General features: G+C 46.0%; 1 protein-coding gene across 1 annotated transcript in view; it reads left to right on the top strand.

Annotated features, from left to right (window-relative positions):
* Positions 1–21,851, top strand: part of trpc4b (transient receptor potential cation channel, subfamily C, member 4b) — a 51,924-nt gene extending 30,073 nt beyond the window's left edge. The window contains exons 5-10 of the mRNA XM_078222861.1: positions 2,257–2,579; positions 5,669–5,864; positions 6,423–6,629; positions 6,754–6,795; positions 19,447–19,536; positions 21,093–21,851. Of these exons, the coding sequence (XP_078078987.1) occupies positions 2,257–2,579; positions 5,669–5,864; positions 6,423–6,629; positions 6,754–6,795; positions 19,447–19,536; positions 21,093–21,851 (1,617 nt within the window). The remainder of the gene's footprint in view (positions 1–2,256; positions 2,580–5,668; positions 5,865–6,422; positions 6,630–6,753; positions 6,796–19,446; positions 19,537–21,092) is intronic.
* The last annotated feature ends 447 nt before the right edge of the window (positions 21,852–22,298 follow it).

Below are 22,298 nucleotides of genomic sequence, written 5' to 3'. Positions count from 1 at the left end.
ATTTTCCAGCCTATCTACATCCTAATATCCTATCCACCGAGCTGTCCCTCACAGCTACTATGCTTTGTTCATCACAACCTATTAACTCACCCCCACCCCCCCATTCCAGACCATGTGATCTCCAGGGAGAGGCGAAAACCCAGAGTGAAAACCCCAGGGCCAATATGGGGAAAAAAAAAATCTGGGAAATTCCTCTCCGACCCCCTGAGGCGATCGAAACGAGTCCAGGAGATCACACTGGCCCCGATCAGAAAATGCTTCCCAACCCTATTCATTTCCACTTCTGCTTTACGAACACCATCTGAATTCCCTGCCCCCGAGACAGGTTCCCAACTATCCGCAGTCTCGCTCTGTACTGGCACCAGCAAGATGATCATAGAATGAAGCCCTGAAACGAGAAACAAAGAACAATTAGCCCGCGCCGCTCCCTGGTCCAAACTAGACCACTCTTTTGTATCCCTCCATTCCCACTCCGTTCATATAGCTGTCTAGATAAGTCTTAAACGTTCCCAGTGTGTCCGCCTCCACCACCTTGCCCGGCAACACATTCCAGGCCCCCACGACCCTCTGTGTAAAATATGTCCTTCTGATATCTGTGTTAAACCTCCCCCCATTCACCTTGAACCTATGACCCCTCGTGAACGTCACCACCGACCCGGGGAAAAGCTTCCCACCATTCACCCTATCTATGCCTTTCATAATTTTATACACCTCTATTAAGTCTCCCCTCATTCTCCGTCTTTCCAAGGAGAACAACCCCAGTTTCCCCAATCTCTCCTCATAACCAAGCCCCTCCATACCAGGCAACATCCTGGTAAACCTCCTCTGTACTCTCTCCAAAGCCTCCACGTCCTTCTGGTAGTGTGGCGACCAGAACTGGACGCAGTATTCCAAATGCGGCCGAACCAACGTTCTATACATCTGCAACATCAGACCCCAACTTTTATACTCTATGCCCTTCCTATAAAGGCAAGCATGCCATATGCCTTCTTCACCACCTTCTCCACCTGTGACGTCACCTTCAAAGATCTGTGGACTTGCACACCCAGGTCCCTCTGCGTCTCTACACCCTTTATGGTTCTTCCATTTATCGTGTAGCTCCTCCCTACATTATTCCCACCAAAATGCATCACTTCGCATTTATCAGGATTGAACTCCATCTGCCATTTCTTTGCCCAAGGGTGAATGTGAGTGTTAAATGGCAGTAGGCTTTCAGGAGTTGACATCAGTGCGTTACCTGCAGACTCTCGGGCTCGCCATCCTTAAAATTCTACCCACAAAATCTTGCCTTCAGTGTATAACTGAGATTGTTTAGATAGTTTTAATAAGGAATTAGATCACATTTCATAGCTAAGGAAATTATTAAAACATATTTGTTTTCCACATGATGAAAAAGAATCATATCTTGTATGTAGGATGTTTACAATTATAATTTAATATTTTCTGTATGAATAGTTTTAAGAGCAGGCTTTTCAATTCCTATCTGATGAAGATTTTGAAATGTTTGTATTTTCGTTACTATTTATATTTCTTTAAAAAAAATATTTAGTTTAACTGTCTTTGATGAATGTAGTCTTACAGATCCAAATGATTAAAAGTAACCAGATTAAGTAGTCCAGCTCAAAACTGTCTAGTAAAATATAGAATTATACTTCTGAAAAGTCAAATACACCATCATCTATCAAATGCTTTATTTTGAATTCTATTTTCCATCTTTAATTTAACAGTATCCTATAATTAGACCAGAGTTTGAAGAAAAGATTACCCTGTGCTTCATTTCCAGATCAATTAAACACACAGTGATTTTCACAGCAGTAATCATTATGCTCTCAAAAAAATAAGATATCTCTTTGGATGTAAAAACCTCTAAAAATACAATCTATATAACACACAGTACCTGTAAGCAAGCAGATACAATGCTTAGCAGCTGCTCCAATAAATCATTAAAACAGTAAGAGAAGGCAGTCATTGGGAATGTCATTTGGGGTTTGATGACAATAATTAAACTGCAAATCATTATGCTCTTACATTTTGAAATTGATACATGATATATGCTAATAATTGCAGATTTTATATTTAGACTGCATAGGTCAGTAAAACAAAACAAACGTTTCTTTAAACATAGATCGTCACGAATATTTTCTGATTTGCACAATGGAATGTTTTATTTTCAGGACAAATGCTTTGCCATTAACCTATACGAAGCTCGTTGAAGTTGAGACATGTTTTATACTAACACTGTTATTTTCTTTAAAGTATAGTGGTTCACGCCAACGGGAAGACTGGGAAATGTGGCACCCCACCTTGGTTGCTGAGGCATTATTTGCCATTGCAAACATCTTCAGTTCCCTTCGCCTAATCTCACTATTCACTGCTAACTCTCATCTGGGACCTCTGCAAATATCTCTTGGACGTATGCTCTTGGACATTCTGAAGTTCTTATTCATATACTGCCTGGTGCTACTAGCTTTTGCAAATGGTTTGAATCAATTATACTTTTATTATGAGACAAATGCATCAGAGGAACCAAATAACTGCAAAGGAATAAGGTGTGAAAAGCAGAACAATGCCTTTTCAACGTAAGCATTTTTGTTTTCGTTCAAATTGCAATGTGTCGTTAAGTTCGTGGGAGCAACTTGCTGAGTTCGTACCAAAGTTTCCACTGTACATTGTTGGTTCACAAGGGAGCATGCACTTCGTAAATCATCTCCATATCTGTACAGACTCTGTATTGAAACCATAAGGGAAAGTCTCAGTCTATTCTTAAAATTGAACCAACAGTGGGTTGGCAGGGGGAGAAATATTTTTACACAGCAAATTGGTATGGAAATTCGCTTCAAGTTAATTAGCTTAAAGATGGTGGAAACAGACCCAGGAGTAACCTCCAAAGGGAATAGGATATATATATATATTTGATATGGAAACATTTGCGATATTATAGAAAAGAAACAGGAGAACTTGAATCATTCAATAGCTGGCACAAGCACAATGGGCTGAATGGCCTCCTTCTGTGCTGTACAATTCTATGAATGGATATAAATTTTTGAACAACATGAGTTTGACATTAAATCTTCATAATTGAATGTATAAACAGAATTAGCAGATTTTGTTCTGGTTCAAACTATGAGTAAGGGAACAATCTGTTTTATCATCAGCCTTATCACAGCTTCAGTACATTCAAGTTACTTGGTTATTTATGAACTGATAAAAGAAGTAAAGTGTGCAAGATTCTTTTATGAAAAAGATAATGTGCACTGATCAAATGGTTAACTCTTTAATTTTGCAGAGAATCAAATGGCTTCTTGTCCCACTCTGGCACTGTTAACTCTGGTGTCCCCCAATGATCTATTCTGGGAAACCACGTTCCTCATCTCCGTGTCCCTTGACAACACTGTCCTGCAACAGAGATCAGATTCAATTTCCACATGTATATGATAACACCCAGTTCTACCCCAGCACCACTTCTCTTGACCCTCTCCATTATTTCTAAATTGTCAGATGGCTTGTCCAACACCCAGTACCAGATTTTTCTTGAGTCATTCATGGGATGTGGGCATCACTGGCTAGACCAGTGTTTATGGTGATGGTGAGTCGCCTTCCTGAATTGCTGCAGTCCATATGGTATAGGTACACCCACTGTGCTGTTAGGGAGAGAGTTCCAGAATTTTGACCCAGTGACAGTGAAGGAATGGTAATACAGTTCCAAGTCAGGATAGTATGTGATATGGAGGGGAACTTTAAGTTGGTGGTGTTCCCATGCATCTGTTGCCCTTGTCCTTCTAAGTAGTAAAGATCGTGGGTGTTGAAGTTGATATTGAAGGAGCCTTGGTGAGTTGCTGCAGTACACCTTGTAGATGGTATGCAATGCTCCAGAATGCATTGGGATTGGAAAGAGTGGATGTTGAAGGTGGTGTATGGGGTGCCAATCAAGCGGGCTGTGTTGTCCTGGATGATACACAGCTTCTTCAAGAGGATCTCCACTCATACAAGAAAGTAGAAAGTATTCCATCACACTCCTGACCTGTGCCGTGTAGATGATCGGCAAGATTTGGTGGGTCGCAAGTTATTTGCCATAGAATTCTCAGCCACGGACCTACTCTTGTAGCCACAGTATTTATATGGCTGAAAAACAGAAAATGCTGGAAAATCTCAGCAGGCCCGAATCCAGACTCGAAATGTTAGCTCTATTCTCTCTCCACAGGTGGTGGTGTCAGACCTGTTGAGATTTTTCCAGCATTTTCTGTTTTGTTTCAGATTCCAGCATCTGCAGTAATTTGCTTTTATCTTAATAATTGTATGGCTGTTCAGTTTCTCATCAATGGGAACCCCCCCCCAGGCTGTTGACAGTGGGTGATTCAATGGTGGTAACGCCATTGAATATCAAGGACCAATGGTTAGATTCCCGATTTTTGGGGATGGTCATTACCTGGAACTTGTGTGATGCAAATGTTACTTGCCACTTGCTAACCCAAGCCTGAATATTGCCCAGGTCTTGCAGCATATGGATACAGACTGCTTCAGTATCTGAGGAGTTGTGAATGATGCTGAACATTGTGCAATTATCAACAAACATCCCCATTTCTGACTTTATGATGGGAGAAAGGTCATTGATGAAGCAGCTGAAGATGGTTGCATCCAGGACACCATGCCAGGAACTTCTGCAGTGAAGTCAGGGATCTGAGATGATTGACCTCCAACAACCACCACCATCTTCCTTTGTGTTGGGTCTGACTCCAACCCAGCGGAGGGTTTTCTCCCTGATTCCCATTTACTTCAATTTTGCTCACACTCCTTCATGCCACACGATGGAGAACTGCATCATGGTGCCAACAGGATTGGACAATCAATGGGCACTTTTGCTTTGACAATTCTATTTCTGATGACATGACTGTTTGGGCTCTCTGCCAGTCTCACATCTGTGCACGGCACCCTAACTTTCCACAACAGGACAGTATTCAATCCCTTCCAGACAGCTGCCTCCGCCTTCCGCACAATTCCTGACGGTCTTCAGGGAGCTGCCTCTGCGGCTTTCAATTCACCTGTCAGGTCCCCATTTACCTGACACCCGACTAACTCCCGCCCCCACCCAGACCGTCTTAAAAGACTCACATTCCAATCATCATTCATGTAAATTGAGTTTGTGTCTTTGTGCCCTGTTTGTAATCAGAACTCTCACCCACCTGACGAAGGGACAGCCTGTTCCGAAAGCTAGTGACGTTTGCTACCAAATAAACCTGTTGGACTTTAACCTGGTGTTGTTAGACTTCTTACTGTTTCTTAAGTGTGGCAGGGGAAGTTGGTGGAAGGACAGATAGTCCAGGGTGTTGTCAGGCAGGATAGGGGTGTGTCTCTCTTTTTGAGGGGGGGAGGCCTCCCTGCCTTTGAGCGGCACCCCGCAAATTCATATACTCCCTTTAACATTACCTCTTCCCCCCCCCCCCCCCCCCCCCCCAAAACATCCCTTCTCCCTCCCCAATACCTCAGGCTGAGTCTGCCAGCCAGGCCCATTGGTTAGACTTACGTTTAAGTCCGGATTCCACTTCTCCTTCTCAGGTACTGCTTGTAGTCCCTTCAGTGACTACATTGAAAGGCAGAACAGACTCAAGGGTTAAGCGACTTACTCCTACTGCTCCTGTGTCTATAAATTCTGATTGTTGTCATTTTGCAGGTTATTTGAAACTCTCCAATCACTGTTCTGGTCAATATTTGGTCTCATTAACCTCTATGTGACAAATGTGAAGGCTCGTCATGAATTCACAGAGTTTGTAGGTGCCACCATGTTTGGAACATACAGTGTGATCTCCCTTGTGGTTTTGCTCAACATGCTGATAGCCATGATGAACAATTCTTACCAACTTATTGCGGTGAGTTCTTCCTGGATATTTTCTACTGTTAAAAAGAAAGAATTATTTAAAATATGATAACATATATTTCATTCAAGAAATGAAGTATATATCAAGGAATAAAAATTCAATACTAGAAGTCTACAATAGAAACAAAAAGGGCAGATTGGCATTTAAAAGAGAAGTGTGCATTTCAAACGTGACCCAGTTGATCATTTCTGATTGTAACCGAAATATTCACGGGTCTTCATACATTGAATATTCTCTGTACTTTTCCAGTATTTTCCAGTTTTTTTAAAGCTTAACCTTGGCTAATTTGGATTTGCTATTGTGGAGATATCAAAATTGAATTTCCATACAGGTTTAAAACATGGTTGTTGCAGATTAAATTTAACACAAAAGGATATGGAAATGATAAACCACTAACATGAAAGGATTATCAGGCTTTTATGGTGGAGGTTCCAACACCCGTTTATATTTAAGCAGTAAAACAGATATTTGAGTGGGAGGCTGCAATTCATGCATAGTCCAACAGACCATTTACAAATGTCACCATTCTAATCTGGTTGATTTATGTAGGACCATGCAGATATCGAATGGAAGTTTGCAAGGACAAAGCTTTGGATGAGTTATTTCGAAGAAGGTGGAACTCTTCCAACTCCTTTCAACATTATTCCAAGTCCAAAGTCAGTCTGGTATTTAATAACATGGATTCGAAGAAACTTATGCCTCAAAATTTTCTGCAAGCAAAAGCGAAAGAAACCTGAAAGTCTTGGCTCTCTCGGGGTAGGAAGTTTATTTTCTTCCTGCGTATTTTACCAGTTGTTAACTGTATAAATGCTAAAATGCTCAATTTTCCAATATGTGTTTCTCTACTTATTTACTCAATTGTATGTTTTATCTTTTGAAGAGGCGCGCAGCTAACAATCTGAGACGAAATCACCAGTACCAGGTAAGGGAAATATTTCGAGAATGCTTTGGTTTTCTGTAACAATCAAGTTAATAAAGCATTGTGAGTCAGCGAAATACTCTACTTCCTTCCTTATCTGTCATATTATTTTCACGAAGTGCTACCACAGATCCCATACTTGTGTAAATCTTTAATTGTTTTATTAATAGAAACATAGAAACTAGGAGCAGGAGTAGGCCTTTCGAGCCATTCGTTTTGACCATGGCTGATCATTGAATTCATTGATCCTGTTCCCCCCATGATCCCTTGATCCCCAAGAGCTATATCTAATTTCTTCTTGAAATCAGACAACGTTCTGGCCTCAACTACTTCCTGTGGTAGTAAATTCCACACATTCACCACTCTCTGGGTGAAGAAATTTCTCCTCACCTCAGTTCTAATCCTTATCCTCAAACTATGACCCCTAGTTCTGGACTCCCCCACCATCGGGAACATTCTTTCTGAATCTACCCTGTCTAAGCCTGTTAGAATTTTATAGGTTTCTATGAGAAACTGGCCATCTTAGGCAAAAAGTCTAAGTGGTGTATCTAAAATTACCGACTATACAAAGCCATTCCCCCAGGAATGCAAGCTCTGAGGAGGACACAAAGAGGCTACAAAGAGATATAGACAGGTTAAGTGAGTGGGCGACAAAGTGGTAGATAGAAAATGTGGGTAAGTGTGAGGTTATTCACTTTGCTCATGATATTAAAGATGCAGAATATTTTTTAAAAGGCTTGTAACTGGTGAATTGATGTTCAGAGAGCCTCAGGTGTACTCATACAAGGAATCCAAAATGTTGGCACTCAGATACAACAAGCAGTTATCAAAGCAAATAGCATGTTGGCCACTATTGCAAAAAATTGGAGTACAAGAATAAAGAAATCTTGCTACAACTGAATTGGTTAGACCACACGTGGAAAACTGTCCAATTTTGATCTTGCTATTTAATGAAGGATTTACTTGCATTGGAGGCAGGACAGAAACGATTCACCATACCATAAGACGTAGGAGCAGAAGTGGGCCATTCAGCCATTCATACCCTCTGGTCCTAAACTCTCCCACAAGGGGAAACAACCTCTCAGCATCTACCCTATCCCTTGCCAAGCCCCCTGAAAATCCTATATGCCTCAATAGGGTCGCCTCTCATTCTTCTAAATTCCAATGAGTACAGGCCCAACCTACTCAACCTCTCTTCATAAGAAATTCCCTCCATACCCAGTATCAACTTAGTGAAACTTCTCTGGACTGCCTCCAGCGTCAATGATGTGGAGGTGCCGGCGTGGGGAGATGTCCCACTCACCTGATGAAGGAGCAGCCTTCTGAAAGCTCGTGATACCAAATAAACCTGTTGGACTTTAACCTGGTGTTGTGAGACTTCTTCCAGTGCCAATATATATTTCTTTAGAAAAGGGACCAAAACCGTTCACATTATTCCAGGTGTGCTCTAACTATTGCATTGTACATTTTAGCAAGACTTCCCTATTTTTATATTCTATTCCCTTTGAAAACATGCAGGTGCAGCAGATGGTGAAGAAGGCAAATGCTATGTTAACCTTCCTAGCGAGAAGACTCAAGTACAGGAGCAGAGATATCTTGCTAGTTATACAGGGCCTTGGTGAGGCCACACTTGAAATATTGTGTGCAGTTTTGGTCTCCTTATCTGAGGAAGGATGTTCTTGCTATGGAGGAAGTGCAGTGAAGGTTTACCACTCTGATTCCTGGAATGGCAGGACTGATGTATGAGGGGAGGTTGAACCGGTCAGGATTATATTTACTGGAGTTTAGAAAAATGAGGGTGAGATCACATAGAAACCTATAAAATCCCAACAGGACCAGACAGGGTAGAAGCAGGAAGGATGTTCCCAATGGCAGGGAAGTCCAGAACCAAGGTCACAGCCTAACAATTTGGAGTAAACCATTTAGGCCTGAGGTGTGGAGAAATTTAGTCACCCAGCGAGTGGTGAGCATGTGGAATCCTCTTCCACAGAAAGCAGTTGAAGCCAAAACATTGTATGTTTTCAAGAAGGAGTTAGACATAGCACTTGGGGCTAAATGGGTCAAAGGATATGAGGGGAAAGCAGGAATAGGTTACTGAGTTGGATGAGCAGCCATTATCCTAATGAATGGTGGTGGATCAAGCTCAAAGGGCCAAATGGCCTACTCCTGCTCCTATTTTCTATATTTCTATGAAATAAAAGCCAACATTCCATTCGTCTTCCCTATTACCTACTGAACCTTCATGCTAACGTTTTGGGATTTATGCACAGGACCCCCAAATCTCTCTGTCTGCAGCTTTCTGCAGTGTTTCTCCATTTAAGTAATATTCAACTCCTTTACTCTTCCCAGCAAAGTGCACAACTTCACATTTTCTTACATTATATTCCATCTGCCAAGCTTTTCCCCACTCACTTTACCTGTCTATATCCCTCATGGAATCTGTGTATCATCTTCACCATTTGCCTTCCCATCTATTTTTGTGTCATCCGCAAAATTTCTCTCTCTCTTGTTTATATATATATATAACATATATATATATATATATATTAATATACACACACACACATAATTGCGGGCCCAGCACTGATCCATTTGTCACTCCACCAGTTAAAGGTTGCCATCCTGAAAATGCCCTCTTACCTCAACTCTCTGCCTGCTATTAGTTAGCCAATCCTCTACCCATACTAATATACTACACCCAACACCATAGACTCTTATCTGTACAGTACCTTATCAAATGGATGAGAGAGTGGTCCTGTATTGGGCAGCAAAGTAAATTGGCTCTATGCTCTCTGGAGCTTAAAAGAATGTGAGGTAACCTCATTGAACCATTCACAATTATGAAGGGGATTGACAGGGTGGATACTGAGATGTACATGCTTCCCCTGATCGCAGAATTGAGAGAAGGGGTGATAAAAGCAAATTACTGCGGATGCTGGAATCTGAAACCCAAAAAAGAAAAAATACTGGAAAATCTCAGCAGGTCTGGGCAGCATCTGTAAGGAGAGAAAAGAGCTGACATTTCGAGTCCAGATGACCCTTTGTCAAAACAGAGAAAAAAGGGACACAGGTTCAGGATAAGGGACCAATTATTTAGGACTGAGATGAGGAGAAATGTCTTCACTCTGAGGTTTGTGGGTCTTTGGAATTTTCTACCATTGATGGTTGTGGGCCATCATTGAATGTATTTAAGGCTGAAAGAGAGAGATTGTTAGCCTCTCGGGATCAAAAGATATGGGAAGTGAGCCGAAAAGTGGAGTTCTAGCCCAAGGTCATCATGAACAGGTTCGATGGACCATGTGGTCCTCTGGTTTACTTTCTTATGTTCGGTCTTTTTGAGGTCTAAATACCGGCCATTTCCTGAGATCTGTTTTCACTCGGATACAAGTGTAAATTAACTTCCCAGTAAACTTCCTGGAAAGTGATGTGGCAAATTGGCAGTCGCTCCAAAAATGTTTCAGTTTGATGGAACTTTGAGAGTTTGCTTGTCATTTATTTTATACTGAATTCGAGTTGATTGGATAATTCGCCTGCATTTCTGGTAGGAGGATTTTAAAACTCTGGACATCAGAGTTCCTCTGTGCAGTCCTGAATCTTTTTTGGCAGTGCACGAACAGGACCGAAGGAGGGAGAGAAAATAAACTTATCCCAAAACTAGAATGCCTGTTCTACCCTTCCTCTTGCAGTGCTCTCTGTGTTGACCCAGGGGACGATCTTACCAAAAACATTCTAAGTGCTGAACAAGCATGAAAAGATTGAATGGGTGGAATTTTACGACCCGTTTTGTGGCGGGAAAATGTTATAAAATCCGGCGTGATGCGATTAGCGGGAATGGTGCCCGTTTTCACACCCATTCCCATTTTACCAAGAAAAATAAAGTCGGCATGATCGGGAGCCCGCCCAAAATGAGTGAAATGTCAATTTTCATTTTTTTGCATTCACCACAATGTAATTAGCGAGTTTCACTCCCAATCATCCCAACTCACCTCCCTTACCGACCTCGTTCACTGCAGCCGGATCGGTCAGGAAAACACATCCTCTGTGTGTTTCTGGGGGTCTGTAGGGGGGTATGGGGAGTGTGTGTTGCTGGGGGTCTGTGGGGGGGGGTATGGGGAGTGTGTGTTTCTGGGGCCTGTGGGGGGTATGGGGGAGTGTATGGTGCTGGCAATCTGTGGGAGGGGGGGGTATATGGGGAGTGTGTATTGCTAGGCTGGGGGTGAGCATAGTTCTTTAAACTCTCCATCTGTCTCTCCCCTTCCCCAAATCCCCCCACCCCCCACCCGTCATTACTTTTGCAATGCAACCTATTGATCTTGCCGTTCTTTTGGCTGTTGCTGGAGCTGAGGAGGAGGAGCAAGGGGATTAATTCCTGGCAGAGGAGGCCCAGGCATTACCACCCATAGGATTAGAGGGAGACGGCCACTGGAGGTAGGACGTGGCTGCCATTTGCCCCGAGGGGGGACGGCAGGAGAAGGAGGGAGCGGATACCCTGGCAGTTCCGTACGCGAGTGTCCTTTGAGCAACTGTTGGACATCGCATGCCGCCGATGGCTCCGGCTCTGAAAGGAGACAGTGCGACACCTGTGACATCTGTTGCATGACCTGGCACCTCGGGGCACAGGTGGACGTCCACTCCCTGTGGCTGTGAAGGTGACAGTCGCCTTAAACGTTTGCGCCAGCGGGTCCTTCCAAACCCTCAGTGGAGACCTTTGTGGCATTTCCCAACCATCCATCCACAAGTGTGTGAAGGAGGTCACGGATGTCCTGTATGCCCGGACTGGCCAGTATATTAAATTTAACCTGGACCAGGCCCAGCAGGAAGCCCGGGCTGCAGGATTCACAGCCATCATGGGGATGCCAAATGTGCAGGGGGCTATAGACTGCACCCACGTCGCCATCAGGGCCCTGGTGAAGAGTCCAGGAAGATTCATGAACAGAAAGGCTTTCCACTCGATAAATGTACAATTGCTGTGTGACCATCAGCTGAATATCATTCACGTCTGCACCAGACACGCCGGCAGCATGCATGGCAGCTTTATATTGAGGAGTTCTGATGTCCTGGAGGTCTTTGAAGAGGAGCCCAGGGTGCAGGGTTGGCTCGGTGGGGGACATGGAGTACCCGCTTCAGACTTGGCCGATGACACTTGTGCGGAGGTTTGAGACTTATGTGGAGACCTGATAGGCCCACATTGCCACTGTTCAATAGTGGAGCGGTGCATAGGGCTCCTCAAAATGCGGTTCAGGTGCCTGGACGCTATGGCGGGGCCCTCCAATATACCCCTTGATATTGTCCTGCATTGTGGTGGCGTGCTGTGCCCTACACAACCTGGCACAGCAGTGAGGAGACCTTTTTTGAGGAGGAGGATGTAGAGGTAGACCATCCAGGCTTTAATGGGTAGGAGGCCACCCAGCAGGAGGAGAAAGAGGGAGAGGAGGAGGAGGAGGACGACGAGCAACATTACCCAGGCGCTGGAGGGCTGGCGGCATCAAGGTTCAGGCATGCGAGTGTGGCAAGGGAGCCCCTGATTACCATGCGCTTTGGTAACCAGGGGCCTGTGTTGCCACACGTGGGTTCCATTCCGCCCCCACTCTTCTTTGGAGTCCTACAATCTCCTGCAACGTTGTAATGCCAGAGTGGTGGGCCTGGATACGCTGTTTTAGTGAGTTTCTGTGGCAGATAGGAGGGAGATGATACATGCCATTGTGATGATGCCCTGGTGTAAACTAGTCTGACATCTTCCTGAGCTCCGCATGCACGCTGCACTTGGGCCCGCGTCTGGGTGGTGGGAGAGGGAGCACTAAACCCCCATACGGGGCCCCGCCCCGGGGCGGGTGGGTTGGGGAGAATATCTCATCGGTTCTGGGGTGCCATGGCAGATGCTGGAAGTCACTGCCAATGCATGCCACCTGCTGTAGCCAGTGAATTATTTGAGTACCTTGATTTTCTCAGTAGCAGTGCGCTGAGGGGCCTCCCCCACTGACTTCAGCATGTAGGGTTCCTCCGGTGACTTTTGGGGTAAGTACATCTCTGTTAGAGGCTAATGCAAGACAATTTAGTCACATGTGTGGGGTGAAATAACATTCATTGTTGCCAATAATAGTGCTTTCAAAATAAGTGAGAATATAAAAATATGTGAACATGAGATTTTAAAGTGCCTAAATACTCTATCTACCTAGTGCTGCCCTTCACCCATGCCATCTTAGTGCTGCCATAACCTCTTAACTTTACGTGACCTACCATGACGTCTCACCATTTCCCCAGGATGTACATCGGAGGTGGAATTGGCCAGCTGCCTACCGCACCCTCGAGACCTGTGATGACCTTGGCAATCACCCTCTGGAGGGCCTGGACGTTGAGGGCCCTGGCCAGCTTCCAGGTGTCAGGGACATATCCATGACATCCTCTTCATCACGCTGCCTCTGGGTTGCCCCGATGTCAGGAAGGGGAGAGTCAGAATGTGTAGCCACAGCCGCTGTCCCTTGGGTGGAAGGCCCTGGCACAAGCTCGAGCCCTTCCTCCTCCCTTGGGTTCCTGGGGGCCTCTGGGTCACTCCATAGGTCAGCAGTGCTTCTGCAGTGAGCTCCAGAAGCTCCAGCGTCACCTGGTCCTGCCAGTCCTGGAGGACCACCTGCGTCCTACCCATGGTGGTCGAGCCCTCTGCGATGGCCCTCTGAGCCAGGGGCCACCTGTCAATGGCAGCAGCAAGTGCGCTCTGAGACTGGGCCATGCTCTCCAGCCCCTCAGCTATGACCCTCTGTGAGTGGGCCACGTTCTCAAGGGCTGCAGGCATAGTCCGCTGTGTTCAGCGCTGTCCCGCTGGGTCCCCTGCAAGCTCTCGAGCCTCTCAGCCATGGGCCGCTGAATCTTAAAAAACCTCTTGAGGCCCTCAGCTGTGGCCTGCTGTGACTCAGCCATCGCTTGGAGCCTGCCACTCATGGTGAGGATCTCCTGCCCCATGCTTTCCACCATGGATGCCACCCTTGCAGTGCTGGCCTGGGAACCACACAAGACAAGCAATAGCTGGTCCGCCTGAAAGCTTTGGGATTCCTCCCAACAGCGTTGCAGTCGGTCCAGTGTTGCTGTCAACCCCTCCTGCATTCCCTGGCTCTGTTGCTGCACCTTCAGCAGCTGAGGGAGGAGTGATCGCAGAGGCCCAGCGTGTAGCCTGGGGCCAGCTGAGTCCTTGTCTCCAGCAGGCCCCTGCGTGCCAGAGGCCTTGGACATTCCCTCCTTCTCCTGTAAATCAGCAGATGTGTCATGCGCACCAAAGAGTGATCCAGATGCCTCACCACTAACTGTACCTACCGATGTGAGATAGTGAGTTGCGAAGTGGAAGCTGAGACAAAACTGATGCTGACCTTGGACCTTCATCTGCTTCCTCCAAGGAATCTTCTGACCTGCCGGGGCGGGATGGGTGGGAACAGCAGTGGGGGCCGCGATGCCAGATGGCCCAGGCGCATCGGAGTCACTTCCTGCAACACAGTACAATGGGCTAAGTGCAAGGGAGGGAGAGGAATCTAGACTGCATGTAACATACTTGAGATTTCTCCAACAAGTGGAGGACTGGCAGGTGCTCACTTCTGTGTTCCAGTCTGATCTTGCTGTTACTGATGGTCTACATGCCCTCCTCTCCCGCAAGTGCCTGCTCCTCAAAGTGGGTGAGGACACGGACCTCTGACATACCACCTCCTGTCTTTGCCCCCTCCCGGCGATTATGGGTATTCTTCTCCTGTAGGGACAGGAGGAACCATGTGAAATCTGATGGCACGAGTGCTGCGGGTTTCAGGGGATGGCCCTCAGATGGCAAGGGTTGTGATACTCTTGAATGGGAGAAGGGAAGTGCTTGGAGGACACGGGCTGAAAACATGCAGGATGCTGGGAGTAGGAAGATCTGGGGGGTCATTGAGGGGGAAGATGCTAGATGAGGTAAAACACTCGCCCTTGCTGCCCAGATGAAGTCAATCAGTTTCTTGTGGCACTGCTCCCCAGTTCTCCTGGCCAGTGCCTTGGAACCAATGCATGCCGCCACCACCTCCCAGGCTGCATTTCCATCTCATCCTCTTGGATGGCATCCTGCTGAAGGGAAGAGGGTGTCCTGCCTTGCCTCCACTGCCTCCAGCAACCTGGCAAGCTCAACATCGGAAAATTGAGGGGCTGTCTTCCTCAAGGGCATCTTCCTGCACTGCCTGCTTGTCTAGTTTTAGACTCCCCTACCTTTGGGAAATGATGTTGACTATCTACCTTATCTATGCCCCTCTTTATTTTATAGACCTCTATAGGATCACCCCTAAGCCACCTATGCTCCAGAGGAAAAAGTCCCAATCTATTCAGCCTCTCCTTATGACTCAAACCATCAAATCCTGGTAGCATCCTAGTAAATCTTTTCTGCACTCTTTCTAGTTTAATAAGGTCCTTTCTATAATAGGGTGGCCAAAACTGTACACAATATTCCAAGTGTGACCTTACCAATGTCCTGTACAACTTCAACACAACGTCCCAACTCCTGCCTTCAATGTTCTGACCAATGAAACAAAGCATGCCGAATACCTTCTTCACCATCTGTGACTCCACTTTCAAGGAGCTATGAACCTGTACCGCGAGATCTCTTTGTTCTATAACTCTCCCCAGTGCCCTACCATTAACTGAGTAAGTCATGCCCTGTTTCGATGTACCAAAATGTATCATCTTTCATTTATCTAAATTAAACTCCCCATCTGCCATTCATCGGCCCACTGGCCCAATTGATCAAGATCCCATTGTAATTCTAGATAACCTTCTTTACTGTCCACTATGCCAACAATCTTGGTGTCATCTGCAAATTTACTAACCATGCCTCCTATATTCTCATCCAAATCATTAATATAAATGACATATAACAGTGGGCCCAGCACCAATCCTTGAGGCACACCACTGGTCACAGGCCTCCAGTTTGAAAAACAACCCTCCCTCACAGGAGAGAATCATGCCCTTTTTTTGGCGAGAAATTTTATCACACTTAGAAAAATAAATGAGGTGAGTTGTGATTCACACCAGTAGCAGGAGTGGACGGAGTCTATTCATGCCAGGAAGCTGGCTGCTGACTGTTGGAGAGTGCTATTGCACATGCACTATGATCTCCCATTATATACAAGAGTACATAGTGCAGTGGAAGATTGTCACTTGCCTACTCCAGCAGACATCGCCTCCCCAACCCCATCAATCGCCCTCCTCCTCCTGATTTCAGGCTTTACCACCTTGGCAGTGCCAACCTGGGCCCCTGACACTGCCCAATGGGCAAAGTGCCAATGCCCAGGGGCATCTTGGCACTGCCCAGCAGGCGTAGGGCAGTGCCAAGGGGATGGGGCCTGATGGGAGTGGGGGCCTCTGGGGAGTGATCGATGGGGGGGAGGTCCTGCTGCTACTCTGCAGTCGGGCAAGTGACTGAGGGTTGGAGACTAGCAATCGGGGCTGACCATCGGGGGCGGGGGGCGGTGGTCAGCCTACCCAGGGTTGGGGTGGGGGGTCAGAAATGCAAGGGGTGGGAGTCTGGGCTGCTGGTTGGGCTAGTTGGGGGGGGGATTGGGAGATCGGGGCTGGTGGGGGTGCAGGAGATCAAGGCGGGTGGGGGGGGGGGTGTTTGTTCGAGGCTGGCCCGTACATGGTTTGGGGGGGGAATAGCGATCGGGAGGCCGGCAGTGCGGGGCCACTGAGCATGTGCTGATCTCGGCGCTGACAGATCGGCGCATTCGCAGTGGCCCCACTCAGCGCTATGCTGCCAGCCTCTCCAGTGGGAAAAAACTCCGCCCACTGATTCTCAATGGGATTCACGCTAGGGCTCTCTGCAGTGCACAGATTGGGAGATTAATTTTGAAAAAATCAGTGTGATTTACTCGTTTTCATGCATATTTGACACTTAGATTTTTGTTGGGAGAATCGCCCACTGCGTTTTGAACCCTCTCTCCTTGTCACACATCTTCTCCTTTTACCAGTCCTTTTGAAAATTTACATCTGTCTACACCTCAGTCATCTCACTATTCCTACTCAGATACTCCTGCTCAGTATCTGATCCTCTTTCTAATACAACCTGGATGTTTTGCTAAATTTAAGGGACTATATAGATGCAGTGTGTTGTTGTAGCTTAAGGAACTGTGTGATGTGATATAAAGTGAATACTAGCAGCATCATGACTTTCTATCACCAGGACATATGGCAAAGCAATTTAGAAGCTAATATAATACTGTGATACAAATCTAGTACAATAAGATCTACAGAAATGATGGATAGGTTTACAATCTGCTCATCAACCTGGAAACTGAGTGTTAGTACAAAAGCAAGATACTGAAAATGCTAGAATTCTGAAATATAAAAAGAAAATGTTGGAAATACCCAGCAGGACAGACAACATCAGTAGAGAGAAACAGAGTTAACAAGCTGAATTTAGTGGAGCCCACTGGAATGAGATGCTGGTGGGGGAGAGGGTGGGATTGTGTTTGCGGCCTTGGGTGGTGAAAGCCACCCCTTGCCCTTGCCACCATGTCCCATACCTCCCACTTTCCAGCAAGCCCCCTTCCATGTGACCCCTATCCCACCCAGCTGACTCACCCGCATCCAGGGGCTGGGCCTACTGTGCATTGCTGGCAGCAGCTCCACTCCCAGTAGCTCTACTCCTTGGGGCAGGAGTTCCACCCCACTGCTGGCCTGATCGCGTGGGAGGCCCGACACTGGCCAATGAAGTGCCTGATGGGCACTTAATCGCATCAGGCCTCCTCCTCGGAAGCAAAGAGAGGTTCCCTTCAATTCTACAACCAGTGAAATGAGGGGATCTGCATCACTGGAACAATATCATAAGATCCCTACTGTGCAGAAGGAGGCCATTCAGCCCATCGAGCCTGCACCAACCACAATCTCACCCACGCAGCCCCTGGTAATCCCCCTGACACTAAGGGGCAATTTAGCATGGCCAATCAACCTAACCCACACACCTTTGGACTGTGGGAGGAAACCGGAGCACCCGGAGGAAACCCACACAGACACAGGGAGAATGTGCAAACTCCACACAGGCAGTGACCTGAGGCCGTAATTGAACCCGGGTTCCTGTGAGGCAGCAGTGCTAACCATTGTGCCACTGTGCTGCCAGCCCAACATTTCAGGTTGATGATGACCCTTCATTCTGATGGCATTGAACTCTTTAAAGTAGCACGGGAGATGAAAGATGGCACTACGTCTCCCTTTTCCTGAGATTGATGAGTGTGCAGCCATCAGCTGTGCTCCAGCCTTACCTGGAGAACACCCTGTTTGTACTAATCACAAGGAGCAGAAAATTGTTGTGCTCTTCCAGGTGTAACTGATGAATATACTTTATGTGCGCACCCTTTGAATTAGTGGGTTGAACTTTACAGGGGAACTGGCGTACTGCTCTACCCCTAGGAAGGAAGGTCCACTTTGAATAAGGCCACCTTGTAGCAATAACACACTGCCGGCAGCCTAATCAATCTGAAGGTTGGATATTTGCCCCTCAGTGGGAGGAACTCCAATCCTCAAGAGGGCTGCCGGCGAATCTGATCGGTGGGCAGAACTCGCAATTCCAGCAGCACCAGAACTCGATCGTGGTTGCTGCTGGGATTGGAGAGAGGCCACGGGATGAGGAGGACATGGCCAAGAAGGCAAGTGTTGGACTTTGGACAAGGTGGGATCAGGAAACCTGGGGAGAGTGTGGGTTCTGGAGGCCAGCTGGAGAACAACAAAGGGGAGATAACAACTTGTCGGGGGAGGGGTGCACCGAATGGGCACAGAGCACCCCTCACCTCAAGTGATGTGCGCTTTCTCTACTTTCCCCACCTTATCAACAAGGTTGTTTAAAGAGCCTTCCCACTCTTGCCCACCTGCTACTGTCTATTTTTTTTTGAAACAGTGTAAGTTTATTTATTAGTCACAAGTTGGCTTACATTAACACTGCAATGAAGTTACTGTGAAAATCCCCCAGTCGCCTCACTCCGACGCCTGTTCGGGTACACTGAAGGAGAATTTAGCATGGCCAATTCACCTAATCTGCATGTCTTTTGGACTGTGGGAGGAAACCGGGGCACCCGAAGGGAACTCACACAGACACGGGGAGAACGTGCGAACTCCACACAGACAGTAGCCCAAGCCGGGAGTTGAACCCGGGTCCCTGGAGCTCTGAGATAGCAGTGCTAACCACTGTGCCACCGTGCGGCCCAGGTGGAAGCAAAATGAGCACCTTAAGTGGGCTCTTAAGTTCCTCAAAAGGCCTTTGGGCAGGCAAGCCAGCGAGTGTCTTACCACTCCCAGATTAAGGGGACCAGTTCGGGGTTGGGGAAGGCAGTGGGCCAGCCGCCCAACATATTTTACGTGCCCTCCCCACATCCCTGCCCCACCGAAAGCATGGGGGGGGGGTGGTTCAGGGTAAAATCCTTTTTCAACAAGCTCATAACTTCTCACAATCTCTTATTCTAAATGGCATGATAACCATCTGTTTGCAGCAAATCAGTAACTTTTGTTATAATGAAAGCACTTTATTAATGTTTTCAAAATGATAGTTTTATATAAAGACAACAGTACATTTGTATAAACATTTATTCATAAATGAGAACAGGCTTATTTTGATGTACCCTGTAAAATGAATTAATTCCTATTTTGTTTACCCCTGTCTTTCAGGAAGTTATAAGAAATTTGGTGAAAAGATATGTCGCTGCAATGATCAGAGATGCCAAAACTGAGGAAGGGTTGACTGAAGAGAATTTCAAGGTAATTTTCTGACTGTTGTATTCCAAATTCTGTGCCTAGGAAGAGAACTACAGTGACAGTTGCAATAACTTAAAAGTTAGCAATGATCATGGGCAGCATGGTGGCACAGTGGTTACCACTGCTGCCTCACAGTGTCGGGGACCCGGGTTCAATTCTGACCTTGGCTGAGTGCCTGTGTGGAGTTTGCACATTCTCCCCGGGCGGAATTATGCAAGATTTTATTCTAAGTGTCCAGCTAGCCTGAAAACGGGAGAGTTCTTGATCCGTTTTTCGGGCGAGTTTTCACACCCAATTTTATGCACTCAGTCTTTGAAAATATGGGTTAGACGGTTTCTAGCCGCTCGAGGCAGTGGGCAGGGCCTAATTTGCCAGACAAACAGCAGCTCAGATCGGAGTCACAAACTGCACAAGCGCAGGAAAACCGGAAAAAAAAGCTCTGCTCACAAAACTCCTCCCCCAGGGCAGATACGGCCTCTTCTCCCCCCTTCCCACGGACATCAGAGACACCGCCCCCCCACCCTCCCACGGAACATTACCGACCCCTTACCACCCCCCCTCTCCTCCCCCCCTCCCCCCACCCCGGACTTCCACCCCCAGGACCCTCTTGCACATGGCCCCTCATCACCACCAACCGCCCCCCCCCACCTCCCCCCACCCCCTCCCGGCTCCGATGGCTGACTGATATGACCATCTCCCTCCCCTGTCCCCGACTATAACACGGGCACAAATTCCTCCTCTCGCCCCCACCCCCTCATCCATCAGCACACCTGCAAGCGCTGACTTGGCTTCCCCTCCATGGTAACAAGACAAACTGCATTAAACTCATTGGAATGCTCTAACGGGCGCCTGACTTGCCCAAACTGCCTGCAGCTGATCTGCCTGAACAAGGGAGAGCTCCATAAAAACCCCAAGGATGGACAGACAGGCAGGGCAGTTGGTGCAGGCTCGATGAGCTAAATGGCTTCCTTGTGCACTGTAGCGATTCTAGGATTCTGTGATCAGTTTCAGTTGAAAGGAAATTATTATATGATAGCAACAGTAAAACTTCAAATATGAATTGAAATGCGTTAGTGGCAGTTCACAAAATATCTGATGTTACAACTTGTTCTGCTTCTAACTTACTGCTAAGGGTGGGAAGAAGTCTCAATTATCCTTAATTATAAAGTAGGTGGCCAGCTATTCATTGCCGATTTATAATTATTAAAAATATCACGATTCAGCTGGGGTGGATGTACATAGATTAGACCAGCAATGCAACACTTATTGTGGTGCAATAGGTTAGGTTAAAGAAACTAGTGCTGTTCCACTGCTAAAGTGGAACCGTATACCATTTATTTTATCTATGGCTGGGTTTCATGCTGACTGCACAGCGTGGTTGAGCAACTTGAAGTTTCCCTGATTATTATTGATATTAGCAGCGGAGTGATAATGGAGAAGTATTAATATTATTGGCAAATGGATATTTCCTGATCGTTTTGTGAAAATATTTGTTTACTGACTGTCTTTTGATATCATTAAATACATTAAAGTAAAAGACCTTTGCTGTGTGGTTATAGGAACTGAAACAAGATATTTCCAGCTTCCGCTACGAGGTCTTGGGTCTTCTGAAAGGAAACAAGCTCCCTGGTAAACAGGCTGCTGCATTTAGCACAGCGTCCAGAATATCAGATCCCAATGAAGTTTTTAAGAGTGAAGATCGGGCAACTGACCACGTGACGGTTTCAACGAAGAAAGTAACGAGTGCAAATGAGCAGAAGAACAAGCTAAGCTTTTATGATTTAACCTCTTTGGTTTGCCCAAAGCCAATGTCTAAAATATCAGACACTCCAGCAGCATGTAATACCTTAAGCAATGGGTCCACACCCAAAGCAACTGATATATCCAAGGAAAAGCAAACCAATAAAAGTATTGTTAAAGACTCTATTAAAAATTTAGGATTCTTTCGAAAAAGAACAAAACCATGCAATGCAGAGCAGAGTAGCAATAGGATTTACACAGTTTCTGAGGAAATTACTCAAGAGGAATGCCTACTGAAAAGCAAAGGAAGCTCTGACTGTGAGGGCAGGAGAGACCTGGACCCAATGGCAGTCAACAAGACTGACCCAGACATAAAAGGCCTAAATATGAGTAACACATGGAAGCCAGATACGGAAGAAAAGGTACATGTACTTTCACATAGACAGTCTCCAGATGGCAACACCAGTGCTCACTCATCAGAAACAACAGAGGATACTCTGGCAAAGGATTCAGGGAATGAAGACAGTGCGAATCAATGGACTGTGACACAGGGTGATTATGTGACAACTAGATTATAATATTATTTATTTTGCAAATTGCTTTTGAGAATAATAATAAAAGAATTATATTAAGAAGATATGGTAAACCCTCATATTAGCAATGCTTGTTTCTTTAAGTTATTGATTATTCTATCAGTGCTCATATATGTAGCCTTTGCACATAACTTGTGTTCTTGAGAGTGTCTGTGGAACTCTGGAAAAATGTAATTGACAATCTCTAATTTATATGGGTAGAAATCAGGGAGAAAAAGTTGATATTTCCGAAGAAATATTGCAGCCATTGAAAGTGGAGGTCCAACTGCTAACGGTAGTACCCTATTTTTCAGTCTTGTTTCCATTGTTAAGCTTGATATAAAAATTCAATGTAAAACTATCACTTATTTTTCAGGTGATGCACATGTACCATTTGTAAGTATGTAGATGGAAACAGTATGAGGGATGTAGAAGTCTTCTAATTTTCTGGAT

Source organism: Mustelus asterias, chromosome 10 (genome assembly GCF_964213995.1).
Source record: "Mustelus asterias chromosome 10, sMusAst1.hap1.1, whole genome shotgun sequence".
Taxonomy (NCBI): domain Eukaryota; kingdom Metazoa; phylum Chordata; class Chondrichthyes; order Carcharhiniformes; family Triakidae; genus Mustelus; species Mustelus asterias.
This window is presented reverse-complemented; position numbering and strand designations above follow the sequence as displayed.